This window comes from Rousettus aegyptiacus, unplaced genomic scaffold (assembly GCF_014176215.1).
Source record: "Rousettus aegyptiacus isolate mRouAeg1 unplaced genomic scaffold, mRouAeg1.p scaffold_m13_p_7, whole genome shotgun sequence".
Classification (NCBI taxonomy): Eukaryota; Metazoa; Chordata; class Mammalia; order Chiroptera; family Pteropodidae; genus Rousettus; species Rousettus aegyptiacus.
The window spans coordinates 92,359,295-92,380,306 of record NW_023416310.1 but is presented as its reverse complement, the minus strand read 5'-3'; the positions used below and the strand labels follow the sequence as shown (position 1 = coordinate 92,380,306).

The 21,012-nt window shown below is 40.0% G+C and overlaps 2 protein-coding genes and 1 pseudogene across 8 annotated transcripts in view; 2 read left to right on the top strand and 1 right to left on the bottom strand.

Annotated features, from left to right (window-relative positions):
* The window catches only part of PPP2R2B (protein phosphatase 2 regulatory subunit Bbeta), a 383,796-nt gene that overhangs the window by 214,639 nt on the left and 148,145 nt on the right, over nucleotides 1-21,012 (bottom strand). For 2 of the 7 annotated variants that reach the window (XM_016126554.2, XM_016126552.2), the window contains exon 2: nucleotides 7,785-7,869. The exons of the other annotated variants lie outside the window; for them this stretch is intronic. In XM_016126554.2, coding sequence (XP_015982040.1) covers nucleotides 7,785-7,821 — 37 coding nt within the window. In that variant the 5' untranslated portion in view covers nucleotides 7,822-7,869. The remainder of the gene's footprint in view (nucleotides 1-7,784; nucleotides 7,870-21,012) is intronic. 7 annotated transcript variants of the gene reach the window in all.
* On the top strand, nucleotides 6,471-6,589 carry LOC118605822 (annotated as a pseudogene).
* Nucleotides 18,200-18,352, top strand: LOC118605493 (40S ribosomal protein S27-like). The gene has a single exon (XM_036225028.1). The coding sequence runs from the start codon at nucleotides 18,200-18,202 to the stop codon at nucleotides 18,350-18,352; it is 153 nt and encodes a 50-aa protein (XP_036080921.1).

The window sequence follows — 21,012 nt, the reverse complement described above, 5'->3', positions numbered from 1 at the left end:
TCAACAAGTCCCTTTTCCTAAAACGCTTTAGTTTTCAGAGCACTTAGAATAATTTTCCCAATCCTTACAAAGTCTCATGAGATCTGACCTCTGCCACCTCTACAGACTCATGCCATGCCATCTCTCCTTCCTCACCAACCTTCAAACATATTCATTTTCCTTTGATTCTTTCAACATGCCCCAAAGCATCAGGGCTCTTGCACATACTATTTCCTCTTTCTCATCTACTCTTTCCTCAATTCTTTGTGTGGTTGGCTCATTTTCATCCTTTCTTTTTATGTCAACTCAACTGAGATTATCTAAAGCCATCTCACCATGGTTATCTGATGTCTCAACCCCTCATTTGTTTTCATCATAGCATAATTTATGATCATTTCATTTACTGGCCTTTGTTTTGTTTTCATATATCTCAACCACAAACTTGTAAGCTCTGAGGACAGGCATGGGATGGGGTCAACTTACAGTTAGAACTCCAGTGTGTAAACCATAGCCAGTGTGGACAGAGCAGATGTTCAACTATCATATAGTGGGCACTAGGTAAATATTTATTGAGGGAAAGAAATAAGCAATTTGAGTACGTACACTAAAGTTTGTTTCCCACGTGCATGTGTTAAAACATTAATGTTGACTAACTTGTTTTAAAAAGATCTCTCCAGCAAATGGAAAGCTAAAAAGAAATATCTGTATATATACAAACCCATTATATACACATAGTTATAAACATTTCTATATATGATCATGTGGGTTTCTACCAAGTTAAGCATGAGTTCTTACTGAAGTCTCCAACTTTAATTCATCACCGCATGGATCATTTTAACGTCTGGCCCTTGCTTTCCTGTGAATTCCCACTCAAATACTGAGAAATGACCATTAACAGCTAAAAGACAGCATTAGTGCCTTATCCAGTGCTGTATCCCGAGTATAGTGCTTGGCACAGAAAATGCACGGTTGACTTACTCTTGAGTTTACCCAGTAATTTCAATTCTGGAAGGGACTACAGCTAAATTTGCAAATGTTACCAAATATGGATTTCCGAGACTAAAATCACAACAGTTTATTAGGGCAACAGTACAAGAGGGTGCCCTAACAAAGGTCTGATTTGTGTGTTTATGCAACTCTGTGAAGGGAAAATGACAGTAATACATCTAAGCCACACAAAAAGGATTTGGGCTTTCCTGAAAAGGATTCGAGTGGCATCAAATGGTTTGTTTCTCCACAGCAATTTACATTTATTAAAATAGATAATAGGCACAATCATTGTCAAAATAGAGCTTCCACCCTGTACAACGTCTTAATGTATTCTTGAAATTCCTGACAAATAGGCACAAGGCCGTGGCAGATTAGACTCTAAGTGGGGGGATCGCTCTAATAGCACAGCAGAAAAACCAATCTCACACTTCTGGGAAGAAAAATAAGACCTGAGAGCAGCCTTTGAAGGCAAAGGGTATAGCACAAAGGGAAAGGTGCTAAAGTGATGCCTCGGCTGGAAGGAAAATCGGGCTCGAACGTGACACTCTGCATTAATGATGCTAATTTATGTCTGGGTAAGTGTGTGTGTATGACACAGAGGAAATGTGAAGAGGTCTCTATTATACCAAGGAGGAGCTCATCTTGAATCTCTGGGAAGGGTACATGCTTTATACGGGGACTGCCTCACACGGGCACTAGTTATCTCGACTGTTTGTCAGTTTCCTATGAACAAATCACTTGTCACCTGAAATTTATTCCGGGTTGTTTCCAGTCCGTTCTTTACACTGCAGCCAGAATGATCTTTTTCGAAAACAAATTTGGTCGCTGCCCCCCACCTTCCTCACATTGAAACATTTTAAGTTTCCCTTTTCTCCTAGGATGAAAAGCAATAAAGGCCTCATAAACGCTGAAGGTTTTGCAAAATGTGGCTCTCTTTCTAATGCCCAACCTGTGGGAACTCGGCCACGCGGGTCACTGTTTCCTTCTCTGAATACACACTCTCTCTACTGCTACTACTGTGGGGCCCTTGTACTTGCAGTTCTCTCTGCCGGGGTCAACCTTCCATCTCCTCCTACCATGGCTTCTGGTTTAGCCCAATCGCCCCTTCATCAAGGAAGCTTTGCCTGCCCAGGTCCAATCCTCTTACTGTACATTCCCGCAGCACCACACGCTCTGCCTTTACAGTGCTTGTCACAGTTTCAATCGTACATTTATCGTTGTTAGTCTTTGATGAATGTATTTCCACGGAGGGCCTCGTGACTCCATTCCTGGTACCTAACCCCATGCCTGGCACACAATAAGTGCCCAATAAATATCTACTCACTAATTGAATGAAAAACGATCACACCATCCACCCACGCTATTGTCAAGCCTTTCCTGAACATTCGAGTTATTTGGATTATGAAGAATATATCATTTCACACATTTGATTGGTCACTCTTATGATCAGTAGAGGATATATCACTGCTAGGCATTATAGTTTCCAAAGAAACAGAAGGTCCCTTTTATTATATGGGTCATCAATGTAATGAAATGAATATTGTATGAAAGGGGACATGAAAACACCTATCCAGAAGTCAGCTATGGTGCTGGACCATCTACTCATCTAATCCTTAAGATAATTGCTATCAAGTAATTCTGCTTTACTTCACAACATCTTGAATGCTACTATTGGTTTTCAAGCTCTAATCATGGTGCCTGGATTTCACTCAACACATATTTGCTGAGCATATTACATGCCAAGCACTGTGTTAGACTCTGGGATACACGCTGAGCAAGAGACACAAGGTGCTCACCTTCAAGTAGAGGAGAAAGGCAACACAGACTGATAGCCATTTCAGATTAGTGAACTTCAGAATAGTGTGTGATTAGCACTGAGAAGGAAAGAAGTCATGTTCTATGAGAGCGAGATCACGCCCATTGTTTCACCATGAGCTTAGGTGATCTGCATGTTTCACCAGGATAACCTGTATCATTTTTGCTCTGTGGTGTCAAATAGATCACAGTGTTTTCACTGTGATGATGAGTTAAAGGATTTTATGTCCTCACGTCATGGTCTCCCAGAAAAATTTAAATGTATTCACTTCCTCAAATTAAAGAGTAGGCAATACACAGGTATACATTTCCTAAGGAGTTACTATAATCCCTCTAAAATCTCTATTGCTGGTTCTGATGTACCTCGAAGGATCTAAGTGTCTTGCTCTCTAAGTTGTATTTCTCGACAGAGCATCTGTTCCATGCCAAGAGATTTTTCATATGGTTTTAGTAGCAAGTAATGCAAGTAGTAGTTAGTGGTACAGAGCATCTTAAAGACATCTGTGGAGAGGGTATAAATTTTGCAAATATTGAGTCAAGACTTACTTGATAACCCTTATAAACATTAAGGCCTAGGATAGTGTTTGGAGCATAGCCGGCCCTCGGTAATTATGTTAAATATTTGCTGAATGAAGGGTGATACTTTAGGAAAATTAGCCAGTTGAAGTATAGGAGTGGAGTGGAAAGAGAAAAATTAAAATTGAAGTGGCTTATCAGGAGCGAAAGCCACAGGGAAAGGGCACTAAGAACGGTATCCTCTAAGCCCTTTCTGATGAAGACCAGAGACTTCTGAGGGCTGGGCAGGAAGCTGGGAGAATCTCAGGAACTGACAATAGCAACCCTGAGGTGTCACGGCTCAAGACTAATGCCCCAGCCTACCGTCTCCAATGGAGAAGAACAATCAGCAGATTGTTTACACTCCTGAACAAATAAACTAATTGTGTCTTTGTTTTAAACCTAACAAATCATAGCTTGATTACAGGTCATTAGTGACCATTAATACACGAAACTATTTGCATTTCACTGGTATATCTGAATTACACAGTCTTGCCTTTCACACTAGCTCAATCAAGCTTGCAAAGGGAATCCCCCTACCCCTTATCGGGCCTCAAGAGGGACTTAAACTAACAATTAGCGTCTAGAATTAAACTATGATGCAGAAGAATTCATTATTTTGGTTCATTGTTGATCTCTTTCTTGTCAAACCAGCCATTTATTCCCTTTGTAGGGAAGACATGTGCTCTGTGCAATTGCCCACCCCCCCCCAAGTTCTTGATTATTCCCAATGACTCCCAATGCATTGGCCAACACCACAAACCTGCTTATGTGATACTAGCAAAGACAGTCCTAGATGTACAACGTGATGGCTGATTAGAGTGCAGATAAATGCAGGAAGCACATTGGGGATTGTCAGAAATACCAAGGTGACAGGAACAGAGTTTATTTGGTAAAAACGTGGAGGCAGGATAGAGAATATTGAAACGTACAGGTCAACTGGGTAATCTGGAATTTTAAAAAGTCTATTTGGGGCTCTGGCTTATCTGTAGCAGAAGCCAAGATTCTTGAAAAGAATTGGATAATTGCCAAGTCTCTGGTTCATTTTGTGCCGGAGTAGTTACGGAGTGATTAACAGAGATTAACGATCTTTGCAATGTTTGAGGACTTTGTAACATAGCAGTTGCATTTTGGAGCAAATCCATGGTCCACCTCATCTAACGTTTGGTTGCTTCAAAAACATTTGCCCCAGAGAATGCCGCTTTTGACTACTAACGTGCTGTGGCCACAGAATTACGAGGAATTGCTAACAAGGCAAGTAATGGCAGCCCGTATATCGCTGAAACCATTTTTACTTCTATTCTAGGCTTGCTCTCCAGCCCATGAGTCATACCTCAGCTCGACATGCATCATGACAACACAAAGCTCTGTGGCAGTTTAAAAAGCTCTTTCAACTGCGTTCTCCCACTCATCTTTATATGAGCCCAATGAAAAAGTTAGATTATACACAGTGTAGCAGTTGTGGAAAAGGCAGGCTCTAGAGTCAACTTGTTTTCAAATCCTGGCTTTTTCACTTACTGGCAGGCTAACCTCGAGCAAGTTACTTAGCCTTTCTAAACTTCACTTAAAAAACAGAGATAATAATGGACCTATCGTGCAAGATTATTTGTAAAATTCAAATTGCAACGAATGCATGGAAAGTGCTTAGTATACTTAAATATGGCATATAATAGGTGCTCAAGAAATCTTAACTGCTATTGTTTATCTCTTTCTCCTCTTCCAAGACCACCACCACCCACCATGGCCACCGTGTTTGCCACCACCATCATCCTCACCACCATTCCCCTCAGGAAGATAAGGAAACTCAATCCCCAAGATAGACTTTTCCCTGAAGTCATCAACCTACTAAATAACTCAGGTAGGATTAAGCCATTATCTTTTGACCATACCTGGAACTCTTCCTACCTGGAACACTTTCATTCCTCTTCCCTGTACCTGAATCCTTCTCCTCATCCAGGTCTCAGTTTAGCCATCTCCTTCATGGGCCCTCCTGAGGCCTCTGACATCTCACAGTCCCTTGTACTTCCCCCATCACTGAACTTCTCTACCACATTATAATTGCCTGTTTTCCTGTCTGTGTCCTGCACGAGGCCCTGAGTTCCTCAACCAAAGAGATCAGGTCTATGTTCCACACCTTTCCATCCCCAACGCAGAGCACAGTATTGGGCACGCAGTAAGTGCTCAATAAATACTCAATAAAAGATGGATGACAGACTCCTTTCATACCAATCTGAAGCCACATATTAAAGTATTACTTCTTACTGGAACACTTTTGGAAAATCAGAGATAGTCATACATGGCTTCATAATCTTAACCTCATGTTGAAAACTCAAGGCAATCTTAACCAAATTCTCAAGATAGTCATACATGGCTTCATAATCTTAACCTCATGTTGAAAACTCAAGGCAATCTTAACCAAATTCTCATGCATCCCATTTCTGAAGAAAGTAGCTTAACTTGTGAAAATAATGCCTTGAAGTGACACACTATGTCAACACACACTCATTTTATACTTCACACTTACTCATGAAATTATGCACAATGCTGATAGTTCCCAAGCCCTTAGCATTTGAAAAGGGACACCTTCTTCGTACTTTGAAAGGATTTTTCAGAAACATTTGCACTTAATGAAGCATGGAGAAAAGCAGGCATTCGTCCTTGCCATTCTTTCTCACAACAGGCTCTTAAAATTCTGACTCTGAATTGTCTCTTACTTGCAGCATTTGTATTTTTGAGAATTTTGAGTCTGACATGACATAGACGAGAAAAACACAACCAAATAACAAAGCACTTCAATCCTTCCCCTCTCCCCCCACTTCCGGGAGCTACAGAGGACATAAAAGTTGGAAGTTCCAGGGAAATCCATCCAAAGTCTATCTAGTCCGCTCTCATTAAGGTAGCATCACTGAGGGCAAATCAAATAAAACTCAGACCCCCAGTCAATACCATATTAGAATGCATTAAAAATGTTATTTGACTGGGAGGAATGAAAGAAAGGTACGTTGGAATTACGACAGATAGAAACTCTTTTTAAAAATAGGTCAGGCAGAAAAACGTAAAAGTTTCCATAGCAAGGGCTGAACTCCACCTCACATCACAAACACTCCAAGGTATTATTTAAAAACAAACCCGTCTACGGCCATGCCACCCTGAACAAGCCCGATCCTGTCTGATCTCGGAAGCTAAGCAGGGTTTGGCCTGGTTAGTACTTGGATAGGAGATCACCTAGGAAGACCAGGTGCTGTAGGCATAAAAAATAAAAAAAAAAAAAAAAAAAGGAGTGTAAGCTGACAAGGTCCTTGCAATCTGTGAGGTCAACCAAGGGCTGACTCACCTAAAAAAAATAAATAGATAAAAAATAAAAACAAACGCTACTTTTTCATCTTATATAAAAAGCACCTTAAGAGAGATAACCTATGTGAAATCTATATACGTATAAAAGTTACATAGTTCTCTTGGGATACCAATGCCTAACATGTCCTTATCCATAGGCTGAGAAAAAACATATATACACATACATTTACAGGAAGATATACACTTGCTCTTTGTTTTCTTCCTTTAAATCTTTGACCACCTTTTAAATTTCATTTCTCTGTAATAAATATTCCTTTGGAAATGTTCCTTTCCCCACTCCTTTTAAAATAAGCCCTTCTCTTCTGAATGTCTTACTTTTCGACGTGTCTCCAAGTTTTTACCTACCTCTGTTACAAACTCCACCTCAAGGGAGACGTTCTGATGATTCTTTAAAAAAAAAAATCTATAGTTCTTTTGTACTAAATTTTATTTTCCAGGGCCCCAAGCAACAGCCAAATGTACAGGCTATAAAGCTAAATAGCTCACCACACAGCTTCAAGAAATGAATTTTAACAAGCTTGCAGAAATCATGTCACCTCATCTAAATCAGGTGGGATTACTTAAGGGTCACATTGAAAGGCTTCCAAACATTTGGGAAGTTGCTGTTTTACCTACATAGAGATTTCTAGATCTGCTTTCTAATTCAAAATTACTCATTTAGTAAGACCCTTCATTCTCCATAAAGCACAAAATGAGAAGCCCATATTGTCTTTTTCTTTGCATCCTAACCACCCCTCCCCCTTTTTTTTTTGTTAGAGAAGTTAATGTATAAGTCTGGTCCACTAACTTATTCTACATACTTCTCTAGAATCTACAAAGCAGAGGCTGCTCTTGTCTAGCCTACTCTCTCTCTCTCTCTCCTGGTAATTTTATAACCAGCCACAATTTGCATTGCTGTGTACCAACATGTTTCATCTAAATGTGTTCTTGGTTCTTAAAACAGAAAGTCAAACAATGGTTCCTACCTTTACTTTTTTTAACTGTAAATTGGTTTGGGTCCCACGGAACAATTTTTAAGCATTTGGAACTATTCGATACTTCCGCATTGCTACTTTATTAAGAATAGTAGGTATAAATAATAATACTAATACCTTTGTTTCCATAGGTGCTTTCATCTGGATAATTCATGCTTCATTATTGTGCCACTAGTCTCTGTCTCGGGTTCTCCCTTGGCTCCTGTGACAAACACGGGGTTCAGATCCAGACTCCAGGAGGTAGTGGTGTTTCAACTTTTGGTAACATACAGGTGCAGAACAGACTCCCCAGATTCCCCTATGGTCTCTTTGTGTGAGGTTGTTCCTGGCCTGTGACAATCACCTAATAAGGTGACACGAGCAACACTACAAAGCCTCTCTGTGCTTCGGCCGCCTTGGCTCCAAGTGGGCTGCCTTCCGGTATGGGAAGACAGGAATTCTTAAGAGGACTCTGGACTACCAGCAGCACCAGCACCTGGGAAACCTTTAGAAAGCCAACCAGCAGGCCCATCCCGGACTTTAAATTAGAAGCTCTGGGAGGAGCCCAGCAATTTGCATTAACAAACACTTCAGGTGATTCTGATACACATTACAGTCGAAAACAACTGTCATTGGGCGTCGCAAGAGTTGCGAGGAGGCAGAGTGGATAGGAACACTATCGTCCTATAGCGAAGGTGGGGCCAGGTGCACAGGACACCACGTTTTTCAGGAAAGGAAGGCTTCACAGTGTAGGGCTAGGAGCAATGGGTAAAAGATGGAAAGACCGCCCTGGTACAGAGAATAACTCTGAGGCAATTATAACTATTCAGAAACAGGAGCGGCTCATTTCACTGATTAGAGGGGGCACCCTTTCTCTTGAATTGTTTGGAGGTATAAGATTATACTGTAGGGGAATCTATGAACAAGGCAATGCAAATAGAAGTCCTAAAAAGAAAGATGCGAGATTTAAAAAAATAAAATTAAGCCTTAATAGGAAGTTTCGACACAGCATTAATATAGAGAGGTTTATAATTAATCCATTACCATTAATTTTTTAATAGCTCAAAGCTATTACCTTTAAAAACTATCCTACTGATGGTGCATAGAGCAGATAATAGGTTTTAGTTTCCTAACGTTTTATTCCATATGCAGAAAAAAGCAGCAGTTGGCTTAGACTCTCATAAGATTTCATTTATTATTATTTGAGATTATATTATTTAAAAGGGATCACCACTAGCCAGAACTGGTATTGGATCAAAGATTAACTTTGGGATGTTAACTTATTTCTCCTTTGTTTTATAATCAATGTCTTTTGAAAGGAATGATTATGCTCTAGGACATATACTGTACTAATATTAATCAAAATACAGCCTACTGTTATTTAACAGTTACTACATACTATGTACCTGGGATTGTTCTGAGCATATCACATACACTCTCATATGTAATACAGGCATACCTCAGACATATTGTACTCTTGGTTCCAGACCACCGCAATAAAGAGATAAGTACAATAAAGCAGGTCCTAATCTTTTTGATGGTGGAGGGTCCTGCCTTCAGTTTTTAAAAGATGTAACATCCGTGAGGCACGATAAAGAGAATCACAATAAAACGCTGCATGCCTGTACTCACAACCACCTGAGGAAGTTAAGCATTGTTATCCACAGTCTAGAGCGGAGGCACCTGGGCTTAGAGAGGGTAAATAACATGCCCAAGGTCATAGATCCAGCAAGGGGTCGAGCCAGGATACAAACCTAGCTGCCTCCAGCCAGTGTTCTTACCACTTAACTACAGACATAACTCATTTATTGTGCTTTGCTTAATTGCACTTCACAGATTTTTTTTTCCTACAAATTGAAGGCGAGACCCGCCCCCCCACCCCCCAACAGCAAAAAGATCGACTCCCTTTATTGCGTTGGTCTGGAACCAAACCTGCAACATCTTTGAGGAATGTTTGTATAATTTTTAGTATAATCCTGAACTCTAGGGATTTGGAGGGCAGAAAGAATGTATTGTCCAGTGCAAATAATACTCATGACCATTTAAGGCTTCTGGAAATACTAAAAACAACCAAACGGCCACTTATGGAATATTCAATTTATGTCAAGCACTTAACTAACCACTGTACAACTACTGTCTCAATCCTCACAACAACCATAGGAGGTGGTTACTATTATTGTCCCAATTTTAATATGGGCAATTATGGTTAGAAGATTTAAGTAATAAGCCTATCTTAATAAAGAACTCACTGCTCATATAATCAAATAGAAATGAAGCAAAAGACGTCCATAGTGCATAAAAACCACTCAGTGAATGTAGCTTCCCTGCCTTTACGTTATGTTTCCAGAGATAACCATGGCGCTGGTGATGACCAAACCATTGTCTGTCCTCCCTATTGTCTTAGTTGTTCCACGTGGATGTTTGTCAGTTAGGTATTTGAGTGCAGTATGTAGCTGTGACGTGGAACTAGTTCACTGGCTTTTCCACATCTTTAAAAGTCGACAAACCCTAGTGCTTCAAGGCTTTTATGACTGGCCAGGAGTGTGGCCCCAAGACTCTTCCACTGGCAACTGTAACAATGAATGGCCTTAGGAATGAGACACATCTCACACTCAAGCCCAGCAATCAAAGGCTATAATACTTGTTCTTCCCAAAGAACCTTATGCTAAGGATGTAGGTGGCTAATATCTTGCAGAGCGTGTCAGCAAGAACGAGCACTGTTTTCCAAGACTACAAGATTTGACCTAGTTGGGAGTTCACTGCAAATTGGTTTACTCAGTATTCTAGTATCATGGGAAGAACTTTATTTTAGGAATCGAAATCTCTGGACCTCAGTCTTGTCTTCACCACAATCCAGCCATGTGATCATGGGCAAATTGATTAAACTCCACTAGACCTCCGTTTCCTCACTGAGGAAATGAAAAGAAAATATTCTCTAAATTTGCTGTGCATAGTCGGTAAGAGCTGTAAATACTTTGCAGAAATATAAAAACCATTCACAAATATAAGATAGCATGGCTGTTTTATGTAACTTCCTTTTTGATTAAAATTTTGATTAACATATCAACCTGGTTAGCTAAGTTGGTTCACTAACTTACAAGTCAAGAGGAAAGGGGACTATTTAAAACTAATAATTATTAGCTATTCCAAAGACATCCATGGAACTATTTGCTCAGTTGTTTTGATGGTCAAAAGGGATTCATTTCCAATGACCTTCCCTACAAGCCTGACAAATGCCTAGGTCAGTGAACGTTGGAATGAAACAGCCTGAAAAACCTTTCTGAGCAAACGAAAAGGAGTGTCACTAAACTACTGTGTTACTAAATAAGACAGAGACACTCCAGGTAGCTCAGCAAAGGGGCTTAATGTATCTGCCAAAGATACTTTTGGGTTTCTATTCAGATTTCAAGGCACCAAGCTTCTCTCCCTAGCATGTCCACAGAGAATAGAATTTGGGAGATTAGTTAGATAAGTTGGGGGAGCAATGAAAGGGGATAGAGTAAAGGAAATTTTTATGCAGGGAGAAAAAAGAAATTCCACTTGGAGTCAAATTTTGAGAGATGAAGGAAAGGCAGTATTTAGTACTATCGACTGGTTTTATATCTTATTGGAAGAATTCAACTGAGAGACGCAAGAACAAAGATGTAAAAATCAAGGAAATGATTTCTTTGGTGCTTTTACATTTATCTTGGACTATGGCTTGCTCTCCAATTATCTGACAGATAAAAATGGCTTTGTGATGTGACACCATCATCCTGCTTTTCTTATTATAGTTCTTTTCTTAAAATATTTTGTAGGTCAACACAAATAGGTAAAACTAAAGACCATAAGTATATATCCTCTTTGGGACTGTATTTGGAAAGTTGTATTAATTCTCTCAAGTCACTAGTGGTGGGGCTATAAAGCTGAATGTTTGATTACATACTCAAACTCTGGCTCTAGATCATCTTACCAAGTTTATTTTCAGCATACCCAAAACAGGTTATGGAGGTTGCTTAGATTGTGATCAAAGACTGTAAAGGAAACCAAGAATTCTCAAACATAAAACATGCCATTCTTTCCAAAGCCAAGATCATCTCATGAGTCGATAGTGGCATTTTCCTGCCTCCATTTCTCTGATAAAACATACTTATGCTCTGTCACTAACAGTCACATTGCAATACACCACACTGGACCAGCTGTCCCTGTTTGCAGACCTCTCCAGTAAGTCTGGTTGTCACTAATCCACTGATTAAACATCTTAAGACTGGCTTTGGCAAAACATGCCAGAAATTCCTTCAAGGCAATTAAAACCACCTTCGGTGTCAATAAACACAGACCGTGAGATCTTTCATGTGCAGAGGGGTTGTCTCTGACCCATGGGCTCTGGGACACTTTTACTTAGATGACTTTTCCATCGTTGCAATTGATTTCCACTGATTCATCTAGACCCTTTCCCAGCCCCCTTATAAAATGATTGCCTGCAGTCAGAGATATCATCTTACCTTTACTGTTTCAGCCAAAACACCAGGGCCACAGAGACTGTGAACCTAAGGGCCACCCAACCTCACTGCCAAAGCCCTTACCAGACCTACAGGTAAGAGAGCTTGAAAGGGATGTGCTGTTTGCTACAGAATGTGCTGTTTGCTAGTGTCCATTTATCCCTATGCTTCCGGGGTTCAAATTTGATTTTCATTTGAAAAATGTTTAATATAACTTCAAAATAAAAGGAAGAACTCAGGTGAAAATTACTACATTGATATTCTGAGACTAGTTCTTTGCACATAGTACACACTCATGAATTGTTTTTCACCATAATGACAGCTTAATAGTTTTCATTGTGTAAACAATATATATACTTCTTTTAAAACTGCAATTCATTATAGAAAACATAAACGTAAATAGTAAAAATTACTTAAAATTCTACCAGCCTAATATGACCATTGTTAATATTTGCTAGCCATTCTTTTCATGGAAACTTGTATAAGAGGAACCATACTATACATACCCTTTTTATCATGGAGGAGACTGCCTTTAATTTTTTTATAGTCTTATTTTTTGCCCATCCCCCATAACCAAGGTTAATAATCTTTCGTGTATTTTTTTCATACTGATATCTTCATATACCAACTTGTATGACATCAATGAACTTTCAGTTGCTCTGTCAATACTTGTTGAATAGGTAAAGAGCACAATAAAAGAACAAATGCATAAACAAATGAATGGAATAAAAAGTAAATAATAGGCTATGTTTTTATTTAGCTGGCCCAGTTTCCAAGTGATTGCAAAAATAACACGGCACATCTCTTTTGACATCTCCCATACGTATTTAAATTGCAGTGGGAGGTAGAAGAACCTCGCTTTAACATGTTTAGATGGATGTACAAGATTAAACTCCCAAGACTATGTAACTGGCTGTTGCCCTAACTATAGAGACATTATCAATCTACCCTCAAACTCAAAGCAAGTTCAAAATCCACTTCCTAAGCCCTCGTGTGCCAAGCACAACACCGTCCTCTGTAGGATAGACTAATGAGGAAAAATGTGATCACGCCTCCCAAGGGTTTCCTCCTGGTTGGGGAGATAACATGCACGTCCACCTCTTTGTAGTGACAATGTGACTAGTTCTAAACCTCCAGCATTAGGTGACTGGTAAAGTTATGGTTTAACTATAAGAAGTTACAGAAACATGTTCACGGTATTGTGTTTTGGACAAAAACAAACAACGATAGATACACCATTTTCCTTATAATTCCAGTATTCATCCATTACTTTCTCTTCCTCTCTCCCCCCTCTCTGGCTCGCTGGCTGAACCTGCGCCTCAGGTTTTGCATTCATGAAATGGGGATAATACCTATCTATACCTCAAAGGCCTGTTGTTATGATTAAAGAACTTGAGGAATTCCGGGAACACTTTATGGAAAAATAGGGATTTGTGGCAGGTCTTGAAGGCACCAGGGAAGGGGGATAACACGTGGGGCAGGGAAGCAGGGGTGTTCTGGGGGTAGTGAGGACCCAAAACGAGCCAGCCCGGCTGGTTTGCAGATCAATTAGGACAGACTCAGGAGATGAGAGGACGAGCAGGAACATCATGATTTACAAAGACAGGGGAAAATTGCGAACACACTAATCTTCTTAAAGGGTCAAACAAAAGTCGGAAAATAAGTGTTGCCTTTCAGCGTGTGCCAATGTCTAGATCAAGGCCGTCCATATGAGTGACTCAAAAGCAACCTGCTTGCAAGTCACTGGAAAAAAGAAAAACCTGGCCTGCACAACGGGCTCAAATCCAAGTTTCTAAGACTTATAGGAAAAATTCTGATGGGAAAATTTCCATCTCAAATTGTGCTGAGGAAGCGAAGGTACTGAGTAAGCATGTTGGCAGCAGCAGCACAATGTGGCAGTCGGACTGCTTTTGCCTTTTCACCACTGTGCACAGAGTTCTTCAGGTCCTAAGGAGACCTTAGGAAGTGTTTGATCTCTGACTCTGCAAGGGGTCAGAGAACCTGTAGAGAAATACCCCTTGTTCCCAAATAAAACTGCACCAAAACCTTGACCCCTACATCCTACGAAGTGGCCAGAGGGTTCTACCTTCCAAAGCATATGACAGCAGTTCCACCCGGGCTAACCCTACAGCACTGGGATGGAATCAGATATCTGTCATCGCAAGAGATGTTAGCGGGGGCACTGAACTGTCGTGGGCTCTTCTGTCAGCTCAGGGTTCCAGGGCGGCTCTGCTCCCCTCTGTCCCATCTTCTCCTTTTAAACTAGTGCCATTGATGAATTCCTGGACGCATGTCCCCATGGATCTGAGCTGCCCTAATTACATCCTCTCACCCCATCTCACCTGCCCTTGCCTTTCAGACAGAGGAGAAAGGGGATGAGAGGTAGAGTTTAATATTACAATTCCAAATCATCACTGAAGCTTGATGCTTCTAGAAGCTACTTTAAACAATCTCCTACTAACCACCACAAATCTTCAACTGCCTGTCCGTCTGTCCGTCTGTTCGTCCGTCAGTCTGTCCATCAGTCCATCCAGCCAGCCATCCACCCACCCACCCACACATCCTTTCAATTTTATCTTCTAACCACTTAGGTCCTAACCTGTATGTCATGTTTAAATCTTCATAAAATTTTACATAAAAAATGTCTCAAAAACTTGGTATTCTCATTTTAATACCTCAAGATACTTCAGCAGGAGAAAAATGCCCTAAATATGCACATAAAATGAGCTGAGACTTCATTTTTTTTTTTTGACTCCCAACTATAATCCCGAAAGATTGCAGAAATGCAGACAGCCAATATACTTTGAAAAGGGACCAAAAAAATCACTCACTAAAAATATAACCCCAGTGATAGTTTATAAGATTTGAACTTTTCATTTACTTCAAATCGTGCTCCCAATTTTAGGAAGAAAGCTAGAGATGTCTGGAAGTCTAAAGCCAATGACAGTCAGCTTTGCTCAGATTTGCCTGCGTTCAAATCGCATTCAACCACATATAGTCTTAACAACAACAAAAAAGTTAACGTAGCTTTTGGAAATGTCAAATTTGAACCCCATGAGAGGCGAGGTCATTAAACAACCACGCTGGTTGCCACAGTGGATCAATCATCCTTTGAAGTTACCTACTCACCAGTTTGAGGGAAATTAACAGTTCTGGGTCATTAGGTTCCATGTACTTATCCACAAATGATGCCCTCAAACCAACATTTTATTTAATATAGGTGGGCAACTCAATCCCAGAGAATAAGCTCCTCACCCCTGTATGTAATGGCGGAGGCTGAGGAGAGAGCTTGCCTCCCTCTCAGATTAAGTAAAAGGACCTGGGGCTTTGGGGAAAAACAAGGGGAATAGGATCAAAGTTTCATGCTCATGTCTTTATGATTATTTTTTATAATCTTCATCCCACGTTTCCTGATCTGAACTTAAACACTCTGAAAACCTGTGACAATGTGACTAGTCCTAAACCTCCAGCATTAGGTGACTAGTAAAGTTACAGTTTAACCATAGGAAGTTACAGAAAAATGTTCACAATATTGTGTTTTGGACAAAAACAAATAGATATAATACCATTTTACTTATAATTCCAGTATTCATCTATTACTTTCTCTTCCTCTCCCTCCCTCCCTAACACATGCACACGCACGCAAACACACACACACACACACACACCACATGTGCACGAACACATGCACTGGAAGAAATACATCAAAAAGAGTTAATGTCTGGGGCTAGAGGAAAATCTGACTTTCTTTTTTATATCTGTCTTAGTCCAAGTTTTCATTAGTGAACACATATTTTGTCTTCACATAACCTCTTTTCCTATGCAGTATTTAACAAGATTTACATTCGTATTATTTAATGTTTGTGCTTATTTAATGTATATCTTCCCAACAGAATACAAGCTCTATCCATTTGTTTCTATTTCATTATACATCTAGGTCTTTTATTTTTTTTATTTTTATTTTTTGGAATGGTGCCTACCTTATAGTTAAGTATTTTTAAAATGATTACTAAGAAAAAACTGGGGGATGCTGCTTAGAAGAGGTGTGGTTATGTGTGGCGATTCTACCAGGCTATGGAACAGCCAGGTTACATCTCTAGTCTCCCGCGCATTTTCTCAATATGCCATCTCCCTGGTTCACGTTTGCCTCCTATCATCGACGAGACTCTGTTCTCCATTCAGAAAGACTTTGCCACTCCTCTCCACCTGTCAGAATCCCACCGTCAGAATCCCACCGAGGCCCAGCTTTCCCCAGGAGTGGCTGGCTATTCCTGTTCATTTAAACTTCCCCCTAGCACTTACTGCCACCACTTGCTTAGAAAAGAAACATTTTTTGAACTTCTACTAGATTCCAAACACTTTTTTTTAGAACAGAGTCAGCAAACTACAGTCCGCAAGCCACCACTGGATTTTGCAAATAGAGTTTTGCTAGAACACAGCCATACCCACACGCTACAATGGCGGAGTTGAGTAGATGAGACGCAGACTGTATGGGTACCAAAGCCTAAAATATTTACTATTTAGCCCTTTACAGGAAGTTTCTTGACCCCTGTTCTAGAACATTTATATACATGTACAAAGAAGAGATAATACAGAATTTTTATCCTATTAGAAGGCTATTCATAGGGCAATATGCAATCCAAAATATCTAAGAGCTTTGTAAAAAATGTTGTAATACACCTAAATTTGTTTTAAGAATTTATGTTTTTGAGTCACACATACCTGCATTCAAGTCATGAGTCTGCTAATTGATTATTACACAAATTCTCTGAGCCTCAGTTTCATCATCAGTAAAATAGAAATCCATTCCCTGGTTTACTTAATAAACATATTATATGTGTTATTTCCCAGGCACTATATAAGGAGATGGATAGACGATGGTGGAAAAGACCTAAAGGACTCACCTAATTCGGCTTTAATTGTAGATACTTCTGATGGCTGTTGTGAGCATTAAATGATATCGATACATATATTCATGTGCCTGTGTCTCATACATACACATCAATCTACAACACCATACATACATATATATACATATATATATATATATATATATATATATATATATATATATATATAATACATAGTACACCTGTACAGTACAGGTAGAGTACTTAACCCAATTCCTAGTACACAGCAAGCATTCAGTATATGGTGGCTCTTCCTCCTCATCATAATTACTAACAGAAGCTCTTTTAACAGACCTCTAAGTAGCTGACTCACTAGATAAAAAAATGCTTTCCATTCTCTCTGTAAAATGGGCCTATCGCATGCTCTACACTCACAACTAATTTAGCAAGCATTAATCTCTGGTACACAGACACACTCCTGCTTCTTTTGATTGAGTTGCACGTTTACTGAGAGTCAGTGTGTTTGTTCCCAAATATCTTGAAGCCAGCTACGCTTGTTATTTAATTAAATTTCATGGAAGGAGATGAAAAGAATGGTGTGAAAGAGAGTAATTGTTTCATATGAAAACTAATTTAATGTTTTCAAGAGATGATTAAGAAATTGTTGAATTAAATGTGGGAAAGATTAAAGATTGGGGACAATCTTAAAAAGCGTGAAGGATCTGTAGCAAGATTGCTTCTCAGGTGTCTATGCTCTCACTCAAACTCAAGAAAAGCAAATTTAGACATGGTCTTTCTCATTTGGAGTATGGTCTGTGCGAGAAAAACATTGCAACTCCCAATTGGCAGACCCATATTCTAAGATCAAGCTTTGATTTTTCAATGGGCTCTTCATCAAAATTAGGCAATGATGTTTAAAATAGGTCTACCATGTTTTATAATTTTCTGCCTTAACTTTTCCAATTTACTGCCAACTATTGGTCCCAAATGCATGGAGTAAGAGAGGGCTTCTTTTGTATTTATTTAATTCTCACATATAAACAATTACGTTAGAAGGAGGCGTGCTGCCTCATTATCTGCCGTATTTCATAGGTAATAAGACAATCAAAGCCTTCTGGTGGTGACGACCTCCCCACAAGAACATACCTCTCACAAAATATTTCCTTCAGAGAAGAGGAATCACAGTTAGAAGTGCCTAGTGAAGAGCCCCAGGTCCTACTTCATGAATGTGAAGTGTCCAGGATGCTATAAAATCACCACCATCTTTAGCTATGCACTAACGGTAGTTTTGTGTGTTGTCTGCTCCACTGTCCTGTCAGCCTACAGGAGGAACAGGCTTACAGAAAGATGCTCCTTCAGAAGGAAGCAGCACTAAAAGCACCCTGAACCAAGATGAGTAAGAAACCATCCCAATAAAACGCATTTTAGATACAAAAAATAAATAAAACAATCAGAGATATGGTGTGATCTGTCTAGGCCACAGAGCTAGTACTGCTGGAGGTGGGTCTAGAGCCAGGCAGGCTCTGATCCTACCACCTCAGCTACCTGGCGACTACAGAGAGGCAAACACAGCACTGACTCACACGGTATGGCATAAGTGAAGTACATTTTGAGAAGGACAGAGTGTCATCTGCCCAAATAGATGGAAAGATGCTTGAGAACAAGAACTTATATACTTTAGTATACTCCCCAGCACAACCTACATAGCATCTGACAATAAATACGATAAATAGATTTCGTTAGCATTGACAAATTTCCTACTTTGGAACAGAGGGAGAAACTGCAGTCTTCTTGATTTCTGAAAGAACCCAGTTCACACGGGGTTTACAACCCCTTCCATGGAGTATACACTAGCAAGGGAGAAATTCTATTGTGCCCATCGGATCGTGTCACTGATAGCTCAGCCTCACTGATTGGCACGTGCTTTTCCCTGTCAGTGTGGCAAGATGAGCAGCGCCCTGCTCAGCAGATGGTTATTTGTTCCACCAGCCACCTTTGCTGCATCCCTGATTCACTCCAGCCCAGGACAGTCTCCAGCATTCATGCTGCAAGGCAGCTCCTGCCAACAGCTTTGCCAAATGGCTCCTCTCAAAGTCATGGGCCGCCCAGACAGACTGGCTCCTCCATCTGCAGCAGCTATTGGCAAAGAGAGGCTTCCCTTTCTGGCTCCACCTCTTGGCTGCACCAGAGCCTTCTTGCCAGAAGGATGATCTGACCCATCAGTAAGTATGGCCAGGCCTGTAATTCTGGAGCCATTTAAAGCCTATGCCTGTGTCCCCCAGACTCACCCCTGAGCAAAACATCAGAACATACCAAGGAGATGTAGATGATCACAGATACAGATGTAGTGTGTCACAGAAACTTATGGCCAGAAAAATCTATAGAGAACATGCCTCCCCTCCTCCATCTTCAACCTCATTTTAGTAGATCAGGAAATTGAAGCCCAGAGAGTAAAAGTGACAAATCATGGTGGCAAAACTGGGAATAATATCCACTTATAATGTAACCCACATCACTGCTTAGAATACTGCATTGCCTTCTAATTTTCCCTCCATTCATTTCCAAAGTCTTGATAAAAATGGGACTCTTTGTATCGGTACTGATTCGAAAGCTGTTTTCTTTATAAAATGAATAATCTTTGCTTTGCATCAACGTCATGACTTTCGTTTTAAACAGGTGTGTCCACACACTACACTGAGAAGATTTGCTGCAAAGTTTAGAGATATGGGCTTGACCATCAGACAGACCTGGAAGCGATTTCTGTTCTGCCACTTACTGTTGGGTAACCTTGGACAAGGAATGACCTCCTTCTGCTTCAACTTTCCACTGACAGGGATATAAGGACCGTATCAATCTAGAGAGTTTTGAGGATTAAATGAGAAAAATCCTTTAAAGCCCAAAGTCTGTCGCTGGCACATAGTAAGCCCTCCACAACTGCCAGCAATCGAGGCTACTTATTATTAACACTCAAATCTGCAGTAAAGGGTTTTGGTATAGACAGTACTGTGCATATAAGTAGGTATGCCAAGTATTCTTATTTTCTCCATTAGGAAATTCAAGTTCATGAGTTTAAATGACTTATCTGAGGTTACTTAGAGAATAAATGCAGGACCAGAGAGTTCCTCTTGCCATTTTGTTAAGAAATTGGCTTTAAAGATGATAGAATCAGGAAGAAAAACATTTGAACAAAAGTATATATACATAAACAAACACTGCAGCATCTTATGTAATATAAAAAGCTGAAAACAATGATCCATCTACCCACATGGGAATTACTAAAGAAACTATGGCATACAGTAATACCATGGGCACTATGCAGCCATCAGAAAAAAAAACAAGGCAGACATAGGTGTCCTGACATGAAAAATTCTTTCAGATATACATAAATGAGTGGGAGGTTAAAAAAAAAAAAGTGCAAGGAAAGCAAACAGGATGCATTCCGTTATTAGAAGAAACCATCCTTCCCCCTGTGGATATCTGTACATATATATATTTAAATATATAAGTACACATACAAAGGTGGCTCTGAGGAAGTAGACCTAACTGCTGACAACGGTAGCCCCTGGGAAGGTAGGTGTGGGGAGGTGTAGGTGTGCTTCATCTACTTCTGTAATGCTTGAATCCTTTCATGTAAGAAGGCATTTATATATTATTTGCCTTATAAATAAAGAGAGAAAGGTGAATGACAACAATACAGATGCTGTGAACCAACAGTTCTAATTTGGGTGTCCCTGGCTCCAACTTGACTTCTACAAAGTTACTTAAGCAATGTTACCCTCCTCGCGTTTCTTGTAGAGCTCTGCTCTTTGGTAAGACACTTCCTGGTGATTTTTTGAACTTAAGGATCCGAGTTCCGTCTTTCAGACCACCTGTTAGAGCCTTTTTTTTTTTTTTTTTAGCTTTTCTACCCCATGCACCCTGTTGAGAGTCACTGAGCTGATGTCACTCCATTAAGTGGAGGAGGTGGCCTGCCATTCCGGGACTATGTCAGGTTCATTACGTGACAGCAGAATCAGCAATGCATGATGGAGGAGG